The 23,427-nt window shown below is 40.1% G+C and overlaps 1 protein-coding gene across 3 annotated transcripts in view; it reads left to right on the top strand.

Annotated features, from left to right (window-relative positions):
- Window positions 1–17,470, top strand: part of SLC12A2 (solute carrier family 12 member 2) — a 65,695-nt gene extending 48,225 nt beyond the window's left edge. For 2 of the 3 annotated variants that reach the window (XM_072141697.1, XM_072141689.1), the window contains 8 exons: window positions 3,822–3,953; window positions 4,292–4,342; window positions 5,389–5,511; window positions 6,941–7,052; window positions 8,212–8,298; window positions 9,873–10,008; window positions 11,278–11,345; window positions 12,470–17,470. In XM_072141697.1, coding sequence (XP_071997798.1) covers window positions 3,822–3,953; window positions 4,292–4,342; window positions 5,389–5,511; window positions 6,941–7,052; window positions 8,212–8,298; window positions 9,873–10,008; window positions 11,278–11,345; window positions 12,470–12,605 — 845 coding nt within the window. In that variant the 3' untranslated portion in view covers window positions 12,606–17,470. The remainder of the gene's footprint in view (window positions 1–3,821; window positions 3,954–4,291; window positions 4,343–5,388; window positions 5,512–6,940; window positions 7,053–8,211; window positions 8,299–9,872; window positions 10,009–11,277; window positions 11,346–12,469) is intronic. The other variant, XM_072141704.1, reaches the window with a different exon arrangement.
- The last annotated feature ends 5,957 nt before the right edge of the window (window positions 17,471–23,427 follow it).

Below are 23,427 nucleotides of genomic sequence, written 5' to 3' on the forward strand. Positions count from 1 at the left end.
CCTGCACTGAGATATGTGGGAAATAAATGAAAGTGTAACATCCTGTTATGTGTGACCATGTTGTGTGCGCAGGGCCAGGGGGACTTGTGTATCTTGGAAAGTTTTATAGTTTTCTAGGTCTTTTTTTTTCTTCTTCTCCTTTGCACAATCTGGATTCCTATTCGATCTGGATTATCACCCAGCAGTTTACAATTTTTACAAAACAATTGATAATTAAAAGTTTTCTTGTGTTGTGGAATGTGGACGGGCAGCTGTATACGCTGCATTTGATTCAGAAGATATATATACTGAAAGGCTTAGTAGCATTTTCTCTTTTAGTCCTGGCAAATGGTTCTCCGCTGGGAATCCTTTACGAGCAGCTGCATCTGTGACTTATTTATAGATGAATGAAATGCCACAGGAAAGACTCGTTTCCGGCAAGAAAAGCTATTGTTTGTTTTCTGAAAAAAAACACCAGTGACTGTTTTATGGGTGGAATATAATGTGCAGAAAACATGTAAGGTTTTCCCTATCGTTATCATTGTCTGATGGGGACCGTGTCTGCGATTCCTGGAAGGTCCATTATTTAGGATTTTGTAATTCCTTTGAGATTGTATTTTGTTTCCAGAATTGGGCCTAGGTTTTTAAGAACACATTGAGGCAGCACACGTTTCAGTATTTCTATTGTCACCATGAGAACTGTATAGTGAATAATGCCTAGCATCCCACTGCCTCACATTGTCCTGGTGCCTTTGTATTGCAGCCCTGTCTCCCAGGGATGTCTAGTTGTTGCCAGTGAAGTCTCCAAAATGCTATTTAAGTGAGGTGAGGTAGTTACTTATGTTGTGGGGGCTGCCTGTTATTTGCATATGTGCAAGTGTAGAGCTAAAAGTTCTATTCTATATTCTTACCATCAAGCTCACCCAGAATAATTAATGGTCAAGCCAAGTCATGTTTTTGCACAGCTTTGCATTTTATACAGGAACAGAAGTCATTTGCTCTTTACTACCCACTTGAGACTTATAGAACTGTTCCCCTACCAGCCTCTGTACATACTGGTCCTGTAAGGATATCCAGGCTTGGCCATGTGACTGCTCTAGCTGATCACTGCTATTCCCTGGTAACTTTGCGGCAGATTTTTGGAAAGTGTCCTAAGGTTATACAGTGCAGAGTATAACTAGGAATATAGGCATAGTTTTCCAGGATGGGATAAGGAAAACCAAGCCTTTTAGCTACCTTGTAAGGCAGCTCCCTTGAAATCAAGCATGACCCTCGGGAAGCCTAATGACATGATGTGGGCTTAGGCTTCCTGATGGTCATGCTTAAGGCAGCTGCCTTATAAGATAGCTAAAAGAGGCTTGGTATTCCTTATCCCATTGTGGGAAACTTTGCATATTTTCCCAGAATCCTCCTAGTGGAGCGTCAATGGCTATAAGACTCTAACGCCTACATGGCGTCCTTAATTGGTAAGGGGCACTTTAACTTCCTGACCAGAGTAGTACTAGACAATCATATTCTGCACCAGATTCATATAAGTGTCTGGTGCAGTATAAGACTAAGTCTAGTCGTACTCTGCACCTCCTATTAGTTACTTTACAGCAGAAATTCTGTTAGGTCAGCAGTATTTTTGGCACACAAACCTTTTTTTCACGAGGCCACACCCATTTTTTGAGCTAGTCATAGGAGAGCCAGAAAACTGTCTAAAACCCTTTTATAAATGTGGTGCAGACAGTTTTAGTGCAAACTATGACAGAATTCTGACATAGACAGATGAATAAATCTCCCACAATCTCTTTTACACAACTACTTAAAGGAAATTCTACCATTGGATTTCATGCTTTATGAACCAAACATACCTTGAGAATTCTGTAGCTACACTGATGCAGAAACATAATCTTGTTTAATCCCTGAGCTGAATGGTTTTGCTAGAAAAACAATGATAAAATTCATGACCTTGGGAAAGCTGGGCTGTATGCTGCTTTCCGTTCATAAACACATTACACGGAGCTTCCTGAACTGTCCAGCCAAGACTTATCAACCTGAGCTGGATGACTTGTACACAGCAGCTGGGGGATGGTGCAGCTATTGATTTCTTCTGCCTGTCAGGCAACAGTGATTACATAATTCTCTGAAGCAGTTTGAGAGGATAAGCACTGAGCCAGGCTAAGGAGCGACAGCATCATTATCATGAGTTTTATAATTGTTTTTTTTTTAGCAAAATCACTCAGCTCAGGGATTAAACAAGATATATTTCTGCATCAGTGTAATTCTCAAGCTATGTTTGCTTCATAATGCATGAAATCAAATTGTGGATTTCCTTTAATATGGTGCTCTAACTAAAGACACTGCTTTATATATGCATCAATTATTTTAAGGAAATCTACCATCAAACTCAAGCAGGATAAGCCATTTAATCCCACCTCCCCCCAGTGTGTGCTGAAAGTTCCTCTGTGGCCGTGATATTATATCGGGAAGATGATGGGGGGGGGGGGGGGGGAGTGCGGAGGGAGAATGTGAGATAGTAAATCAACCTGTGAAGCTGCAGCACTGAGGGGCTCTTGAGACTCTTTAGCATAATTACCAGCAGTCCCCGGGTTACGTACAAGATAGGGTCCATAGGTTTGTTATGAAGTTAAATTTGTATGTAAGTCGAAACTGTATATTTTATAATTGTAGTTCTAGACAATTTTTTTTTTGTCCCACTGACAATTGGAGTGTAAAATTTTTTTGCTGTAATTGGACCAGGAATCGTCAATAAATCTTCATTACAGACACATTACAGCTGATTAATGCATGCTGGGACTATAGTAAAGCTTCCGGAGAGGTTCACCAGAGGTCATAGGGGGCAAATCTTTAACTAGGGGTTGTCTGTAAGTCACTTGTCCTTAAGGAGACCGCCTGTATAGTTGATAAAGTTGATTGTAGAAGGTAGGAAGCCATGGATGATAAATATAAGAAGATTACCACAGTCACATGCCTGGATCTATGAGTACGTGTCGATGGTAGTTTCCCTTTAACCATAGACTTGGAGTAAGAAATGCTTAGCAGTTTTATTCAGTTTTAGGCTTAGTTTTAGACCTAAGGTGACAGATATTTTCTACTATTGTGTACTAGTATTTCCTGCGTGTTGCTGGCAAGTACCTTCTTCCCTGAAAAGGAATATTTCGTCTAAACCAGCTGAATTTATAGCTTGGGAGAGAGAATTTCCTGTGGGTAGTGCCGGTATGAAGGCTCTGATCTGTAATCTTTCTTTTCCATGGTTTCTTTAGAAAGTGCAGGAAATTGTTTCCTGTCGTAGATCTTTACCAAGGAAGTTTTACATTTTGTTCCAATCCCAATATGTTGGAATGCCACCTTCATGCCGAAACTTTCCCTTGATTCTTTGCACAGCTTTTATGCCATGTTGTTCCTGCTTTATCTCCGTACATTTTATACAGCTGTCTCCTTTGTCCTGGAAGCCATTTTTAATTGAAATCTTCATTACCAAAAATCTCTTCAGCTCGTTTGAGTTGAAATCGAAATATCAATGGCATCTGGTCAATAGTTGCCTGAGTCTATGGATGTCAGTGTGGCCTCAGAGCCCAGTGGCCCAGATTTTTTTTTTTCTTTCCCAAATTCATAGCAAGTTAGAAATTTCTTGATCTTTTCACAGATGTTGTGTTCTTCTGTAACTAGTCAGTGTCATTATGGAAACACATGAAAGGGTGTTACTAGTAAAATATATAGTGAGCCCCTGGTTTTATTGTAGACCTTCTAATATTGATGAGGTCACTTGACCTTCATAGAAAATGACAATCTCCTTTCTTCTTCAGGCTCATGTTTTGTCTCTTTTCTTTTACCAGAGGAATTGTTGTCATCACAAGAGAAATCTCCTGGCACCAAAGACGTAGTCGTAAACGTGGACTATAGTAAAAAGGCAGAGGCCGAGTCTTCAAAGCCTTTCTCCAGCGACACCAGTCCAGTGATGAGAAAAGGTGTGAACAGAACTTGAAGATTTAGGTTTACGCAATTTTTGAAGGATTTATGGTGGATTATTAAGGTCTCATGGTATCCCGTCCTGTACAACCCAAATCAAAATGTTTGCACCTTCAGTTCTATATTCGTGGATGGTCCTTATCCGGTTCTGACTTTGTTTATTGTCATGGTTGTGTTGGTTACGGTTATGTCATTTGTCAGTACTGTGTTATATTTAGTTACTGTATTTTTTTTTTTTTTTTTTTTCATTTCCAATTGGTAATTTTATTTTCATCATTGTTTTCGTTAGCTGTTAACATTAACATTGCCTTTCATGTTTCCTTGATATGATATCTAGATGAGGAGGACGATGGAAAGACACAACCTACACAACCTCTGTTGAAAAAAGGCAGGCATTATCATTTTTGTTTCAGTTTCTTATCTTCTTTTGTCCTTTTATTTGTTCTATTTCAACTTCCACCCTTTTTGTACTGTCTTATTTCTTTCATCTTTCCTTTCCTGAACCATGGGATCCAGTAGAAGCTTGTATAAAACATATAAAGGACTTTTTCCCACCAATGTCAGAAGAGCATTTAAACCAATGATTGCTGGGTCTCCACTGTCACCCCAGTGGAGGTCTGGGATTAGTCCCCATTAACACAGCTGTACTTTATTCAAACCTTATCTTTCTGCAACGTTATTTAGGAACCAGGGTTCAGTTGTTATTGGTGGGAAAAATCCCTTTACATACAGAAAAGTAATATTTCCAAAGATCTAGATTCTTTGGTCTTGGTAACTCTTACTTTTTTTCCACATCTTACCAGGTTTTAGTATTCTTTAGCTCTTTCTAACTATGGTGTGACTTTTTCTTCTAACCTTCTCATGTTATTTGCTTTACGTCAGCTGCGCTGCAAATATGTTGAATTTATTGTGTTGGATCCAACGTATGATTATTTTGGGGGCTGCTTTGAAAGGTTTTAGGTCATTTAGGAAAGGCAGAATACACATACAGGTATACAGACTTTTCAGTGCCTGCACATTTATTTTGATAGTATTGTGCCAGCCTGTTCTGCAGCGAGACTGTCATAACATAGATCAGTCCCTGCTCTTGTAGGTACAGTCCCGTTTGAGGCTGTAAATGTAATATCCAGATCATCCTATTACTAGAAAACTGGGGGAAACATACAAACTATATCCAGATGTTGCTTTGGACCCCCACACACTGCATAGTAACACTGCTACCTGCTGATGCACTGCATCTATCTGTTGTGGAGGAGTAATTGATAGTAGCATTAGTTGTACACCAACTCCATAATAATCTTCGTATCGAGCACTGCTTATGAAGTGTAGGATTCCTGATAGCAACGGGGAAGGCTTATTTTAATGAACACTTTGGCATATAATTTAACCTAAAATTTATAATTTACTTTTTTGCATTTTTTTTTTTTGTTGTAGACTCAAAAGGTCAAGGTGTTGCTCTAAACTCTGCAGACCAGAGACTTCTGGATGCCAGTTTGCAATTCCAGAAGAAGCAAGGCAAAAGCACCATTGATGTGTGGTGGCTCTTTGATGATGGAGGTTGGTCCACTTACTGATCTGAGTTTGTTATAGCCTTACTTAAAGGGAGTTCTTACTAGATATTTATCAACAGTCCATAGTCTGATTGCGGACAACCAACAGGTTAAAGGAAACCTACCATTTGATTTCATGCATTATGAAGCTAACATACCTTGAGATTGCTGTAGCTACACTGATGCAGAAACATATCTTGTTTAATCCCTGTGCTGAGTGGTTTTGCTGAAAAAACTATTATAAAATTCAGGAGCTTGGGAAAGCTCGATCCACATTACACAAAAGCTTTGAATGGCCAAGACCGGACTAATCAACCTGAGCTGGATCACTCGTGCACAGCAGCTGGGGGATTTTGCAGAAATTGATTATTCTGCCTGGCAAGGAGAACAGGGATTGCATCATCCTCTCTCATTCTATTGATCAAAGGGGTTATCTGCTGATCATGCATGTATCTTCTATGTTGTCGGTGGAGCACTTCACACGCTTCTGTGCACGTGTGACCTACTTTCAAAAGTCATAGCTGTTATTGTCGGCATAGAATAGTCACTATAATATTCTAGCCACAAGGGTCTTTTGGTCTATATATTGTAATACGTTATGTAAACCATTTCTGCTTCCTTTGAAGACTATGCAGGGCTAGCAGGGTCTAAAATACTCAGCAGGGTTTGTAGGTCTTGGCCTGGGAACAGATATTAAGAGACTGTCCAGTAGGGAAGATATCTGCAGCTGATTATGCTTGGTTCATCTACGGCTTCAGCTGCTCTGTAGTTTTGACCTAATTCACAATGTTACTCCCTGAGGATAAATTCAGCTATGTTTGCCAATCGATTGAAGCTGAAGACTTACTGTGCTCCCCAGCATAGTCTATGAGTTTTATGCATTACATTGATTTTTTGGTCAGTGCTGGGAAATGGATGGAGGCGTGAGTCTTGTGAAGTTTTATAATTAGGTTAGGGAAATGTTGGTATCCAGTATTTCCAATCCTGTTACTTTTTCATTTCTGGGTAGACAAAATATTAATAGGTTGTATGAAGACTGGCTGGATTCTAGTGCAGAACACTTAATATCCTACAAATATATGTGACCACATTACTGTATAACCAAGGCATAAGAAATAATGGAAATGCTGCATGTATTCCTCTGAAATGTGTTGTAGGAATAATTCTTATTTTTTACAATATTGTTACTCTCATTCAAGGTCCTGGCCTAGTTGGTAACAGCATAAATCTGCCTGATTGGCTGCTCTGCAGCCCATTAGGCAATATGTCCATGTTAAGCAGAGCTGCGAAACGGAGGAGGCCGAACGTAAAGTTTTGGTCTGCTCTTCTCTATTCTTAAACTTCTATACTGAGATTTATATGTCTCTGCCTACTTTTATGGTTGATACAACCCTGGACATCAGTTGTCGTAACACATACATTTCTTTCCTAATCAGGTTTGACGTTGTTAATTCCATACTTGTTGACTACCAAAAAGAAGTGGAATGACTGCAAGATCAGAGTGTTTATTGGTGGAAAAATTAACAGGATAGACCATGATCGCAGAGCGTAAGTTGATAATATTAAGTTTGATACAAGACCAATGGCTGATCACTAATCTGCTGCTGATCTGTTCTTCATGTTTTAGTTAGCTATTGTTGGTGGGATCTCACTAAGGGGAAGGGATTTAAACCGTCTCTTGCAGGTGTAGTGCAGAGACTGGAAAATAGGAGACAAGCTAAAGCTCCTTGAAGACGGGAGAAAATGTAGTGTTCTCATTTTAAGGGCTCATTTAGATGGTCGTGTGCTCACTTGGTCAGGATCCTGAACGAGCACAGGGCCGGGAGGAGGAGGGGGGAGTGCTCCCTACTCCCTCCACAGGCTATCAAGAGGGCAAACCGCAAATCTTCTAAAGTATAGGGCATGTCCTATACTTTGTGGCATGGTCGCCCAACTCGGTCACAGTGCAGTGAGACACAGGGAGCCATAGAAGTCTATGGGGGCTGTGATATGGTCGCAAATCATGCGACCAGATCAATGCCCCCATAACGGCACGTGAATGAAGTGGAGATGGAAGGTTAGAAAAGGCTGGGGGTCTTTCTTTTAAAAGACATGTTCTATCAGGAGAAGAGCATTTAATATTTTTATCTGGATTATCAAAATTTCAATGATCTTAAACTCGTCTTTACATACAAGTACTTGGCACAGCCAGTGTCACATGCACAGAGATTTTGAGCCTTCAGGATGACATCAGTGGAGTAATCCAATTTGTCCCTTACCACTGTTTATAATTATTATAATGATCTATTACATTAAATTTATTTTTTGAGAAGTGTGGGAAAAGCTGCTCTTCAAAGGCTTGTCCATTCAGCTTAAAGCAAATGTAAATCCATTTATCACCGGATGATCTGCTGATAAAAGGGAGATGATAGAAGTATTAAGAAATGAACTGTAAGCCACCAAAACAATTAGTGGCGTGACATTGTGATCTGTACACATGAATTTCTAACGCTCTAAATCAAACACTACAAAGGGTAAATGACTGGGAAATACTTGTAACCTCTGGATAGTAAACAGCTTTTGTCTATGCTCTTGTTCTTGTTAGAACTTGCTTTGTGACAGAATCTGCTCCCGGGGGGAAACAATAAATCAAGCAAATTTGTGGTAAAGAGGGTTATGTTTCATTTTATTGTCTATAATACTTACATGAACCCTGGTTTCTTTTCAGGATGGCGACGTTACTCAGCAAGTTTAGAATTGACTTCTCTGACATCATGGTCCTGGGTGATATCAACACAAAGCCAAAGAAAGAAAAGTATGTCAGGTTTTCGCTTTATGACGTCTTTTATGGGTGCAAGATCATGCATCTACTTGTACTTTATGTTCCTCTTTTAATATTGTGGGAACATTAAGAAACTCTCTTATCTGGTATTGTTGGAAAGGTGAATTTGTTGCTTTTATGGAAAATGGAACATGGGTGCGGCAACCCCTTGTGCCCTGCAGGTTGTTACCTGTTGGGAATCAATAGTACAGCATTGTTCTTGGCTTGTAACACTCTGTTTCACACCTATGTGCTATAGATTTTGTATCTGCTCTTTCCGTATGTTATTTATTGCTGTCAACTTTATTATTTTTAGTTACTTATAGAGCTTCATTATTTCCTTGGTGCTAAATATTCAAAAAGGGGTTACATCCATAGCATAAAAACATGCACAAATTACTACAAAGATGTAAAACCTCAGCAGCAACAGCTTCCTGCCGTCTGGCACACCCACCAGTGCCCTGTACCAGCATTGTATCAGGTGCTAGGACGTGGTGAGGGGTGGGTGTGCCACGTGGCCGGAAGCTGTTGTCACAGTACCGAGGGACCAGGACACCAGGAGCGCCGGAGGAGGTAAGTACACGTTTATTTTTTTGTGCAGTCCCTCCCTTTTTTTGCTTAGTCTTTGGACAGCTTTAACCACAAATTTCTTTGTCAAATCTTGTCAGTGAAGCATCAGCTAGTAGTTTAAAGGAAATCTACCATCATAATCGAGCATGATAAACCATGGATGATAAATATGATGAACCCACTCCCATAAAAGTGTATGGGTAATGAAAGACCTTAATTTCTCCTTATGTTTTTGATTTCCATTGCAATCTTCTTAAACAGAGAGAATAATGGAAAGTGCAGATGTAGGTGTGAATCGGTCCTAATCTGGGTTATCTACCTCCTATCCACAGCATAGCTTTGGATACACTGTGTGTTTATTTGGCAGAGGCTGCAGTAGAAATGGCAAACCTAGTTATTGGCACACGCTCTAACAGCTCAAATGCTTTTATCTTCTTCTTTATTGTCTTATTTGATGATTTTATTAAATGGAATAGATTTAGATAACCTCTCTGGAGTGTGTGTTTTGTAACGTATGCTATAATCTTGTTAGCTATAGATGTAAGAAACTTAAACCCTTCAAAGCTTAAAGTGGCACCTTTCATATTTTACTTAAAAGAAGAGAGGCCCTTGCCAAGCATCCAGATTTCTTGAGATTGTGTTTACGAGCTGCGTTTATTATCTGGCGTTGCTTTGTCAGGATCACTCATGGCAAATCCAGGATTTGGATGTAATTTCATGAGTTCGCACCCCCTCATTTTTTTGTTTTCCATCGCCTGCAGCTTCAAAAACATCAACTGGATTTGTCATTTCGTTAAACAGATTTGTATGGGAATGATCTGATTCCCATGGATCTCATCATTCGAATTAATTCCTTGTCTGTTCATGTTTTATTAGCGAATTAGGAGTTCCACTTTTATAATTGGTTTTATGATGAAAAGCATTGTAGATGATGAAATCTTACAGTGACATTAGGTTTTTCCTAATGCATCTGCTTTTATCCCCTCTGTTACCTTCAGTGTGGCAGCTTTTGAGGAGATGATTGAACCATTCAGGCTGCGGGAGGATGAAAAAGAACAGGATGTAGCGGACAAAATGAAAGAGGAGGAACCATGGAGGATAACGGATAATGAGCTAGAACTTTATAAGACAAAGGTAACATTTATGGCTCTAAAGAAATACAGATAAAAAACCTAGTATTATGGAACAATAGGAGGCAGGGCCCTGCTTGCAAGAGCTTGCAATCTATTTTTCAGTTATTTCTTCATTTGATGAGCAAGACTTGTACTTCTTAAGATCTCATTACAAAATACAGACAAGTACCTATATGTAGGATTAGGATTATACAAAGGATTGTTCCCACATTACATGATGTCACCATTTGTTTTATTTTGATGGAAAAATCTATAACTGTTCTCTGCATCCTAGGATCTCAGTGATGTCCTCCCTCTTCACTGCAGGGTTGTAAGAGAACTGGCTGGGGCAGGCTGACTTTATCTTTTAAGAGATGTCTGACTTCTTATTACGTTAAAGTTGGGAACTGCAGATATACCAAATCCATTGCATATGAGCCTCTACTGATTTAAAGAGGACCTGTCGCCCTCAAAAACAGCACTAGGAGCTGCTTACTAAAGTAAGCAGCTCCTAGTGCTAAAACAAACGCAGCAGTGTTACAATGCTAGCGATATTGGAAAGCTCCGATAACGCTAACAAACACCGCTGCGCTGTACACTGGAAACGTATTCATGAGGGGGGCGGTCCACAGACCGCCCCTGCTCACTCCATAGGCTAGAGGTGACTGCTGCGTGTCATGCAGCAGTCACCTCCCCTAATCCCGCCCCCTCATGAATACGACAGTTTACAGTATACAGTGCAGCGGTGTTAGTCAGGGTTATCTGAGGTTTCCGATAATGCAGCTCCTAGTGACCAGTCCTCTTTAACAATTTTTCTGTAAACTGAAGCAGTATATTTTGTTTTCTCCATATTTTGAAAAAGTCTATAGGTGGTCTTTACAGTCACTCAAAATGTCCTTACATATAGGTGAACTGTCTTTCATTGATCATAGTGCTTGCACTTGCCTAAAAAGTCAGACTATGATTGTGAAAATGTAGCTGATAATTTTTTGCTTGAAGTCTTCTGTTTTGATCACCTACCAGTTTGGCATGAAGCACAATTCTGCATGTTATACAGTGCAGTGATAAGACCCCAGCACGAATCAAGCAAAACTACTTGAGCTATCTCTTTATCTGATCTTTCATCTGAGCAGCAGCATTATAAAAAGGTCCCCAACATTCGGTTATAGAGCAGGAAAATGTGACTACTGTAATCATCTTTAATAGTCCATAATAGACACATTTGGCCATTAATACTTATTGCTACCAGTAATGAGTTGTAACTATGTTTCGCCCTCTGCCTTTTCGATAGACTCACCGTCAGATCCGGTTGAATGAATTACTGAAGGAGCACTCGAGCACAGCCAATGTTATTGTCATGTAAGTCTAAATGAAATGTCATCTAGCCTGGTATGCAGCTATTACATAACTCTGAACTTCCCTTCTTACTTTGTTTTATATGTGAAGTATTTGTGAGATGCTAAACTTGCAGTGTTTATACCATGTATAGCCCTGGAGAAGGGAAACCTTACCCCACAAAATCTGTCGTTTGTGGTTTGAGGGCAAATTCCCTATTTTTGCTGTCGTTTCTGTATATAGTGAGGTGTGAAGCCAAGCTAAATGTGATTATGAGATATAGTTTAAAATGGATATTTTTAGTTTATGCAAATCACATGGACTTTACATCAAATTAGGTATTTATGACTTTAAAATGTATGCAAGTCCTTTTTATAAGCCTTTAGTATTAGATCATTAGACGGCTGACCCTTGTAGTCCCACCAGTCAGGGACTACAGCAGCCACCAACTGGTCTGTGCCTTATGGAAGGGATTTACAGGCTGTGATCCTGGATTGTGCCATTAGGCTTTCCGAAAAAGTAATGATTGAGGCAAAGGGTGCTCCCTTACAAGCTAGCCCCCAAAGAATTCCCCGAGTGGAGCTTCAATGTCTGTAAGTCTCCAGACACTTATAATGGCAAAGTCTTTATAAGGAGTTTTATTGCTTCCCCAGGAAGGATGGTGAGAGTCAAACTCTTGCTTTTTCTATATGGATGGTGTATCATAAAGACATCTTATAGTTTTATATTAAGAAATAACCCCTAAAACTGGAAGGTTTGGCTTCAAATTAATTACTACAAGGCCTCACCACAATATGTCTTCTTGGAATCTAATTACTTAGACCGTAATAATGAATGACTTATATGTGCACATTCTAGGATAGAGAAAGCGAGAAAGTAAAATAACATTTACATTACAATTCCACATGTACTATTGTAAAAGTAAGATAGGTACTCTACCAAGCCGAATTTTATTGTTTTAGTTATGAGGTTGTGGTTGCCATCCTATGTTTTGGGATGCTTTTGAAGTTTTTAATATGGAAAATATGGAACCAATGCATATTGTATATAAATATACTGTATGTCAGAATGTCGAGATAAAAAATGTTATGCCTTGGTTCTAATAAAAATTCAATATCTAACATTTTTTTCCTTTTATTTTACCATAGGAGCCTTCCTGTTGCCAGAAAAGGTGCTGTGTCCAGTGCACTTTACATGGCTTGGCTAGAGGCACTTTCTAAAGATCTCCCACCTGTCCTGCTTGTCCGTGGAAATCACCAGAGCGTCCTTACTTTCTACTCCTAAGCGCCGCCAGCTGCAAAGCCCCAAAAATGGTACTTCAGTGGCTGGGATTACGGGCATCATCACATACTCTGCGACCCCCGAACTTCTCTTTCTTGATTCCACAGACTTGAAAGCACACGGAGGAAAGTAATTTTTTTCCAAACTTGAGAATCTGTTGCAGTTTTACTGCTTCTGTTACATTACCGGTGGATCCTGGCTTCATAAGGGAGATTCCAATGTATGGGACTCGAATACATGGAAGTTTATTTCTCTGCTACTTGAACAGCAGCAATAAAAGTGTGTTTGTTTTTATTTTGACCAGTGAAAGGATTCTAGATTTGTAAAAGCCTTTAGCCTTGAGGTGCCTTTTTGAAATTTAACCAAACTTCATCCATACCCCCTTTTTTATAAACTTGTATAGAATGTACAATCTGCCTTTTCAGCTAGGACTTTAGATCAAAACCTTTAGTTTCTAGTTTCTTCCATCTTGACGATAACTTATGCTGCTTTTTTCCGTCTTCCACCAAGCTATTTCACACTTCTATTACGTCATAAATGTTGTTATTTTTTTATATTATTTTTTTTCTTTTTGAATGTCTGTTAGAAAGATGCACAGGGTTTAAACAAGACGGCTTTCCCAAAAATAAAACGTTAAGTGACCACATTGGTGTATTGGAACAAATGAGCGGGCTTGTGGACTTCACATTATGTGTCCCATGGTTTAAGTATTAAGGGGGGGGGGGTAGAGCATACACTGCGAGAACACTAAATCCTCTATACACAGGGTGATATGCTTGCTAAGTATTGGTTTTCTAACAGTTCAACAATTGGGATTGTGTCTTGGGGTTTTATTTTCGCTTCTTAAGGCCCATCTAGAGACTAACTCAGGTTATCTCTCCAGTGATGGTCAACAGGTAATCAATACTCATTCCTACCATCCATACACAAGAGAATCGGCCATATTGTGTCGTTACCTAATATTTTGCTGGTCAATGAGCAACGTTAAATATTCAATCAAATCTAGTGAATGAAAAAGTGAGAGTGGTTGTCCATTTTGAGCATAACATTGAAAATTTTAGGGTAATGAGAAGAAATAGAAGTAATCAGTTTCCTAGAGCTCTGCTCTTCTTCTATAGGAAGCCTATGTGATTACTTCCTGTGAAGAGAAATCTTACCGGTGATGTCACACAGGTGCACGGCCAGTTAGTATCACATAAGAATTGTGGGATATAACGAGCAGTGCACCTGTGTGACATCACATGACCAGGGACAGATTTCTATAATCGCAAGCCGAGATCTAGAAAACTGTGAGGAATTGATACTGAAAGTATATTGGAAAATTGTATAACATTACACAAACAATATCAATTATTTGCTGACAGTGGACAACTCCTGCCTAACAAAAAAACAATTTGCCTAGTCATACGTTCACTACAACCCTTAAATGTTTTTTGTTTGCTTTTATATTTTTGTATTACAGAAATGCAAAATTAAAGTTTGTCCTATTTAGTCCTGGTCAGATGAGGGTGATCTAGCGCCATAGTGATTGTGCAATCTATAGCTGTGTTTCCATGTTGTATATGTGAATGTTACAGCTTATGCCCAGAATCCTTGATGCAATGGCTCATGTGCAATAACATTACTTGGGGAGGAAAAAAGTCTTTGGGCTTGTCCTGAAACGGAGTGCTTTTCTTATTAAGAGATGCCTTACTCGAGTTGCGTTACTACCTTGTGACCCCTTAGGCTTATATTACAAGTATCTGTAAAAAAAACTGTTTGTGTCCATTTATGGCTTGGATTTTTTTAATGCTTAAGTCATAGGTTTCGATACGTTTTAGGCAAAACCTCGTCACTTCACAATAACATTATATTTGCTTTCTATAACATTTTGAAGCATACTTTATTTTTGTCTACATTCAATCACTTTTAGGCATCATTGACAATACCTTGTTCTAGGACCTACTAAGAGAATTGCTAAAACAGTTTATGAAGAGGATTAGTCTTAGGCTATTAGAACTCTGAAGACGATAATCTATGGAGAAAAGGTTCATCGTAACATGGGAATTATAAGTGCATCCCCAGCTTTTCTAGTTATAAAGTGCGGTTCTATTTTTGATATCTTATATTGCACAAAGCCTTGTAAAATGAATTTGTATAAAGCCAGAACCCAGTTTCTAAAAGGGTACTTTACTTAAAAGGAAACTTGCCATCAATGTCATGCATGATAAACCAGGGACAGTTATTCATAAATCCAGGCACTGTGACACTGGTAATCTTGTATTATCTAAAATCAACTTTTAAAATTATGCTTATGAGCCAGAAGGGCTATGGGTGTGTTACAGAAGCCTCTGTGCTCTGGCTTCACAAGCTGTTACACTGCAGCAAATGTCTGTCACACACTCCTCCTGTGCTTAATTGCAGCAGTGTGCACACAGTGGGAGGGGGGGGAGTACTCCTTTAGGCTCATTACCATAGTAAAAAAATTATTTTAGAAGGAAGGAAGCTATGGATAATTAATAATAGAAGATTACCACTGTCACTGTGCCTGAATCTATGAGTAATAGCCCCTGGTTTATCATGATAGGTTTTGAATTCAGGTAAATTTCCTGAACGGATGCGCACAGGATATGCTGAGCGTTTTTGGTAGAAAACTGGATCAGGGACTCTTATGCCCCTGTGTACATTATACCCATTTTGTTTAAAAAGGACCTATGCCAGAGATGATGGTTTTTAATTAAGTGCACTAGGCGTGTACCAGTTTTGCTCAATAATATATGCATTGGGTGAATGTAGGTTGTGATTTTAAAATGGAAACACTCCAGGAGATATGCTGTTTCTATAAGAGAACCTTCCCTACTCCCAAAAATGGTGGAAAGCCCGGGGGGCATTCATGAAGATTGCTGTGATGGTATTGCAGGTTCTACATGTAATATAATTCTTTGTAAACACATAATACCCTCTGCTATTGTCACATGTAACTAATGTAGTGATATGTACAGAGTAATATTAGTGTCTTGTATTCAGAGCATGTATGAGTCGTTCCGTACTGAACCGTTGTGTCGCTGCTTGGTTGAACACCCCACAGTTATCTCTGTACAGTTTGGAAATAGTTCCCTTACGTACATGAAAATCCCTGTCACTCTGATATCAGAACTACTACGGACTTAACAAGTTTACCAAGAGTTGGAATGGAAGTAGATGAATATTTGCCAACAAAGTTTACAGGAAATTTGCACAGCTCTAGATGGCACATTTGTATTGATGCTGCCGGGGCTTTCATTGGGCAGGATGGTCATGTAAATGGCTACAGTTCTCATAGTTCTTACACCTTTTTGTAGACCTTACATTGCGTTGATGTGTAACTTCATGGGTAGTAAAATCCATCATTGTAATAGGGTTTTTATGTATTTAGCCTGCACACCCGCTATTTGAACCAGAGCCTTACTGGAATATTTTAAACTATTTTGTAAAATCCTATTCATTTTTTGTGCATAAACAACCAATTAAGACGGCCTTGTCTGGTTTAGTTTATGTGACGGCCACACTTCCCATAAAGCAGTAGAACTATGCTAACTCCACCATAGTGATCTATGATGATGAGAGCTCCAGTATGACTGCAGCTCCACTGTCTCATGGTTGAGCATGGTTGTGGGAGTGGGGTCCATCCAGGTAAGGCAGCTCCCATCTACCAGTCAATAGTACAAGATAGCAGTCTATGCAATTTGGACAGCTCTGAATCTGTTTCCATATTCATCCTTTATAGTTATTTTGTTTTACTGCAATTTTTCCTAAATGGATGTAATAACTTTAGAATGGGACTAGTGTTGCAGTACTAAGATAAGACCCAGTAATGGCTCATAGCCGTAGATGGCTCTAAGAACTACTCATGCTTCACATATATTCCTGTGGTCAGCAGTTTGGGGATGACTCTGTAGGTGTTGCGATCTGGTAGTGGTAGGTTTATCTGCCTTATAAGTATTACCTAAAGGAAACACAATCCCCTGACAATAAAAATATGATTCTATAAATAGGTGTAAGTGCATAGACTATTGTAGAACTGGAGGTACATCTATGTTCACCTACCTTCATTCCACAGAGCCCACGTCTGCAGTGTGGCTGGCAGGATGTGGGACCTTGACTTAATTGTTTATTCCAAGAGATAATGTTGAATGAACTGCTGACTTGTTAGTGCTGCTACCTTGTGTTTGTGACCAGGTACTTTGCCGTATACTTTCTTACTGTATTCTGGAAAGGTTGCGAACAGTGGGATTATTTAATACCCATTTTACCCGTTGAGGTTTGACCCCACTGATCCTTTCCGGGACATAGTTGTGTAACGCTGCATCGCAGTGATCTCTATTGATGTTCGTGTATGTATTCAGGACATGTGCTGGTAATATTTAAAGAAGAAACCAAATTAAGTTTGTGTGTACATACTGAGATGATAAGATGCTACTTATATGTGAGCAGTTTTCTAAAGATGCAAACTTTTGGGGCTTGGGTTGGTCAGATATGCTTCTAATGACTTGGTGCACTTTCTTTCTGTACTATTTTCTTGGACACCTTAACATTTTACACACCGATTCTGATAACATTCAGTAGCTGTTGCACATGTTCCATTCTGTATCTATCTGTTATAATAATACAATTAACACTGCGTCTTTCTAGTACAAAGATTGTTCTATATGCATTTTGCCTAATTTAATGACATCTACATATACTAGTAAGTGGAACAGATAGCTTATTATTTATGATTTATATTTAAACGCTGTGCTCTTTTATGTTTGAGATTTTTAGAACTTTCCTTAATTGCGTTTTTAAAACTTATTTTTATATGCATTCCGGACATTGGACAGTAATAAAAATGTTGAAATAATGAAATTCAACTAATGTGTGTCTTCTCGTTATTTCTACTGAACATCTTCTGCTTCTATATGTTTAGACATGTTCATAAATTATATTGGCAGTTTTTGCTTTTTTTGAGGATTGAATACTTTCCAAGGTTTGAAGAAACATTTTTCCAAAGAAAAATTCAGGTTTGTCAGGTTTATTGCACTATGTACAATGGAGATCACAATTTCCTAAATGGCATGGTCATTGTGTAGTCCTATGTGAATATTTCCTAACATGAGTAACGTTGCAGTATTTAAGCTTTTTTCATGTGCTGTATATATTCTAAAGGGCAGAAAAAAAATGAGATAATTGTAAAAGAACACTGATTAGAATATTCCAATAACAAGATCGTAAAAATTATTCAAGTCACACTAGACGTCTGGTCGCCCTCAAAAGACAAGTGTAGGAGAGGACAGGTTAATGTGGAGAATCTCCATGGGAAATCGTTTCAATACTGCAGCTATAATTACTTGTTCTCTGTGCTACAGTCATTGCTGTTTTCTAATTATGATCATCACATTTCTTAAGAAATAATGGTTTTATGTTCATATAATTTGATAATTTTGTAAAAAAAACTCTTCTAGTTGCATGGTGTACACCTTGAAAAAAATCCATCAAATGTCATTCAATGGAGATTACATATTTCTGAAAAAAATCAAGTGATCATGCATTGGGTTTGTTTGTTACTTTGAAGCTGTGTAAATCTGCTTCCTTTGTAAAGACTACTATATTTAAGTCTATGGTGATGGATTTATATATGATATGCATCAGGTTATGTTGGTGTTGGATAACTGGTAAGATTTTTTGTATGTAGAGCCTCAGATACAGTATTTTTCTAAGAAAATTATGTTCCACTCCCATAGGTGGTTGTATTGCATGGTGGACAGCAATTAAAGGGTTATTTGTGTAGATTGCTGTATAGGTATTGTAGGTTCTAATATGTTTTATCTGGTAAACACAAATTGTTACATGTCCCCCATTAGATGGTGGGAAATCTGAACACAGAAAGGCCCCATGCACCAAAGTGTGCATATCAAGGGCCGTAAACTTGGTCCAATGGTCTGTTTGAGGGATGTGTGTCATGGGCTGTGAGGTCTGCTTTCAGGGCTATAACAGTAGAAAACGTTGCCAAGAGCTACAATCTTGGGCAGGAATATGACCTACTCAGCATTTTGTGGTTCAGGGAGTCTCCTAAATGGTGCCATGGAAACCACAGCTGTGTGTGGACCCATAGAAGTACATGGAAACAAAGAAAATTGTTTAAATATATTGAAAAAATGGCTAGCACACATCCCCAAACATTTGCAGTCTTAAGGCCTTGCTGAAAATAATTAGGCAGGTTCCTGTCACATAATTATATATGACGAGTTCACAGTGTCCTGACTGTAAAGGGGTTGTCCACTTATTCTTCCTGAAACTAAGGCTCTTAAGAATCTGATGTAAAGTTTCTCAATTTTGGGTCTAATTTGAATGAATCTAACAGAAGAAAAGTATGACTTAGGCGAAATGCAAACATCCGCTAGGGTTGTACAAGCGGCCTCCAACTTAAGAACACCTGACTTGCAGGTGACCTCTAGTTACAGATGGACCTCTGGCTTCTGGTAATTTACTGCACTTCAGCCCTGTGCTACAATGATCAGCTGTAAGAGTTATCAATGGTGTCTATTGAAACTTTAACATTAATCCTTGTTCTTATGACAACCTAACATTTTTAAAATCCAGTAGTCACAGAGACCAATTTTTTTTTGTCTAGGTTTTTTTTGTCTAAAGCTCTGATTAAAATACACATTCAACTTAAGAACCAACCTACAATATCCTATCTTGTATGTAACCTGCCTGTGTTTAGGTCTATGGATGGCCTTATATTGCTTTATACAACAGTGATTGAGAAAGATAGAGGAAGCTGTTAGGGAGAAGGTATAAAAAGGAGATGGGTCGGCGGCCATGGAAGTTGTATAGGAAAAATAGATAAGTTCGGTAGAAAGTGGTGACACATGGGGATATGGAAAAAAAGAAGAAATAGTGCTAGATGGAGTATGGGAGTCCCAAAGTAGAGAAGCTATGGTAGGAAGAAAGGGAGGCTGTGAAGGAAGTAACGTATAAGCAGAGATGGGAGTTGAATGCAAGAGTAGAATAGACGGTAGTAATGGTGAAAAGTAAGGGAGAGACAGGGGTTTTGGAAGGCAATGATTGAGAAGGTAGGGGAGGCAACAGTAATACGGGTATTTGGTAGAGGTGACATTAAGGTAGGTGGAAGCAGTGATTCAAGGGTACATGGGGTTATGCAGCTTTGAAGGAGGAAAATGCAGTGACATATGGGCTACGGGATGAAGTAAGAGCAGGAGGTAGTGATGGGTCAGTGATAGGAAGTGGTATAAGGAAGAGCCAGTGATGAAACGGTTCTGGCAGTTAGGTGGAGGAAAGTGTAATGGAGGAGCTATTGGTGAGGCAAGAAGGGGACAGTGATGGAGGAGTATGGGAGCATAGAGGAAGGTACAGTGACAAAGGAACTATGGGAGAAGGACGTACTGGAGGAAGTATAGAAGAGAAAGCAGTAGGGAATGGTGATGTAGGGGATATGGGAAAAGAGAGGAGAAGAGAGTGATGATGGGAAAATGGGAGTTGCAAAGTGTGAAAAAAAAAGGTATGGGAAGTAAAGGTAGGTAGTGATGGAGAAACAAGGAGGCAGTGTTGAGGTTTCGGAGAAGGTAAGGGGAAAGGTTAATCAGTGATCATAAACCTTGTTACTTTATACCTTACATATGCTGTAAGGGCAATGCTATATTTATGTGTATGGTACTGTATATATGTATATCTTTATGTATAACTGTATAGTCTCTGTACATTTCACTGCATATGGCTGTAATGTGGAGACACTGATCAAGAAAGAAGAAACCATAAAGAAGGAAATATGAATGAAACTAGTGAGGAAGGAGAGAAGAGAGGGAAAACAATATGAAAGGGGGAGAAGGAGGCAGTGATGAAAGAAGTAAGGGAGAGGAGGGAGGAGGCAGTATCAGAAGAAATATAGGAATGAGTAAAAGGGGGTATAAATGGGCGAAATATGAGACGGTGATGGAGCAGATATAGGAAGGGGGAGGAGAAGGCATTGGTTGGAGGGGAATTTGAGTAAGTGGTGATATATGGAGTGTGGAAGACAGGCATTAGAGGTAAAGTCATGGTGAAGAGGTATTGAAGGGGTAAGTAAAGAAGGGGGTAGAAGGAGGAGGCATGAGATGAAATAGCAGAAGGCAGGAATGTAGGTGAGATATAGGAAATGGTAAGGAGTTGGCAGTGATGGATGAGGTGTGCTTGTAATGGAGGGGCTGTAGAAGGAAGAGACAGCTGCAATTGAAGTTTTAAAGAAAAGAGAAGAGTTGAAATTGATGGAGTGAGAAAAGAGAAAGAAAGGAGAGGTTAGTGATGGGTTAAGTATAAGAGTATGAGGAAGGGAGAGTCATGGAGAGAGTTTGAGAGTGGTGATTAGGAGGCAGTGATGCAGGAGGAATAAAAGGAAGAAGGGGTAAACCATGGAGGAGTCATGGGCATTGGAGGTTATTTGGAGATAAGGAAACAGTAATATGTGTGTAGTCAGTACTGGAGTGGGTATAAGGAGGAGGCAGTGATATAGGGGGTATGGGACATAAGAGGAGAACAAGAGGCATTCATGGAAGATATATGGTTCCAGTAATGGACATAAGAGGACAATGATGGAAGAGGCACGGGAGAGGGCAGTGTTTGAAGAGCTACTGGAGAAATGAGGAGGTAGCAGAATTGGCATGGCGGTAATGGTGGAAGCTAAAAGGGGGGCAGTAATGGAGGAGATATGAGGAGGAGGAAAAGGCATTCATGTAGCCTGTATGGTATGGATAAAGACGATGGTCCTTTTATATATGAACAACAACTATAGAGCAGCACCGTGCATCGATAGAAAATGAGTGCAAATCTTCAAGGAGGCTAAGACTAGACACACAATGTAGCGTAGTCAATAGAGATGAGCGAACATACTCGTCCGAGCTTGATGCTCGTTCGAGCATTAGCGTACTCGAAACTGCTCGTTGCTCGGACGAATACTTCGCCCGCTCGAGAAAATGGCAGCTCCCGCCGTTTTGCTTTTTGGCGGCCAGAAACAGAGCCAATCACAAGCCAGGAGACTCTGCACTCCACCCAGCATGACGTGGTACCCTTACACGTCGATAGCAGTGGTTGGCTGGCCAGATCAGGTGACCCTGGAATAGACTAGCCCCTGCCTGCGCTGCTCGGATCATTTTTTTTTTTTTTTATTTGCAGCTAGTACCATATTGTGAGGAATTAGCAGGGGGACTTGCTACCGTTGTGTTTTGCGCTTAGTGACGCACATATCCACCTCAAAAGTGGGAAAATTTATTAGGGGTTTGATTTCAATTAGGCACAGTCTGCCAGTTTCTTTTTATTTTACGTTTATTTTTTTAATAACTCAGCGTCATCTCATCTGGCATAGCAGTGTGCTTTCATACTTGGCTAGAAAATAGCCATAGGAGAATCCAAATGGCTTACTTACGCCTACAATAGCGTTATATATATTTGATTTCTGGTTGATCTGCTGGTGGCTGTCCTTGCTGCAGTGCATCTACTACCAAATTGTGAGGAATTTGTAGTGAGACTTGTGACCGTTGTGTTTAGCGCTTAGTGACGCACATATCCATCGCAAAGACCGAAGTGGGAAAATTTATTAGGGGTTGGATTTCAATTAGGCACAGTCTGCCATTTCCTTTTTATTTTACGTTTATTTTTTTTCATAACTCAGCGTCATCTCATCTGGCATAGCAGTGTGCTTTCATACATGGCTAGAAAATAGCCATAGCAATAGGATAGCATCGTTTGGTTTTAAAAACTAAAAAACACAAAAAAAAAAAAAAAAAACACAAAAAAACACAAAAAAAAGTTTAAAAAAAATTAAAGTTATAACTTTCATTTTCAAAATGTTTAACCCGAGGGGTAGAGGACGAGGGCGGGGACGTGGGCGTCCAACTACTGCATGGGTCAGAGGCCGTGGTCCTGGGCGGGGTGAGACACCACCTGCTGATGAGGGAGCAGGGGAACGCCGCAGAGCTACACTCCCTAGGTTCATGTCTGAAGTTACTGGGACTCGTGGTAGAGCACTGTTGAGGCCAGAACAGTGCGAACAGGTGATGTCGTGGATTGCCGACAATGCTTCGAGCAATTTGTCCACCAGTCAGTCTTCCACGCAGTCCACCCATGTCACCGAAATCGGCACTCCTCCAGCTCCTGCACCTCAGCCTCCTCCCCCCCAGTCTGCCCCCTCCCAGGAAAATTTGGCATTTGAACCGGCATACTCTGAGGAACTGTTTTCTGGACCCTTCCCACAGTCACAAACCACTTGTCCGGTTGCTGCTGAGCAATTTTCCGATGCCCAGGTTTTCCACCAGTCGCAGTCTGTGGGTGATGATGACCTTCTTGACGTAGTGGAAGAAGTGTGTAAAGAGGTGTCCGACGATGAGGAGACACGGTTGTCAGACAGTGGTGAAGTTGTTGTCAGGGCAGGAAGTCCGAGGGGGGAGCAGACTGAGGGATCGGAGGATAACGAGGTGACAGACCCAAGCTGGGTTGAGAGGCCGGGTGAACACAGTGCTTCTGAGACGGAGGAGAGTCCTCGACCAGAACAGGTTGGAAGAGGCAGTGGTGGGGCCAGACGGAGAGGCAGGGCCAGAGCAGGTGCATCAGCGCCAAATGTGTCACGTAGTGAAGCTCCCGTGGCGAGGGCTAGATTTTCAGAAGTCTGGAGGCTCTTTAAGGAAACACCGGATGACCGACGGACTGTGGTGTGCAACCTTTGCCAAACCAGGATCAGCAGGGGTTCCACCACTACTAGCTTAACTACCACCAGTATGCGCAGGCATATGAATGCTAAACACCCCACTCAGTGGCACCAAGCCCGTTCACCTCCGGC

This window comes from Engystomops pustulosus, chromosome 1, assembly GCF_040894005.1.
Source record: "Engystomops pustulosus chromosome 1, aEngPut4.maternal, whole genome shotgun sequence".
NCBI classification, from domain to species: Eukaryota; Metazoa; Chordata; class Amphibia; order Anura; family Leptodactylidae; genus Engystomops; species Engystomops pustulosus.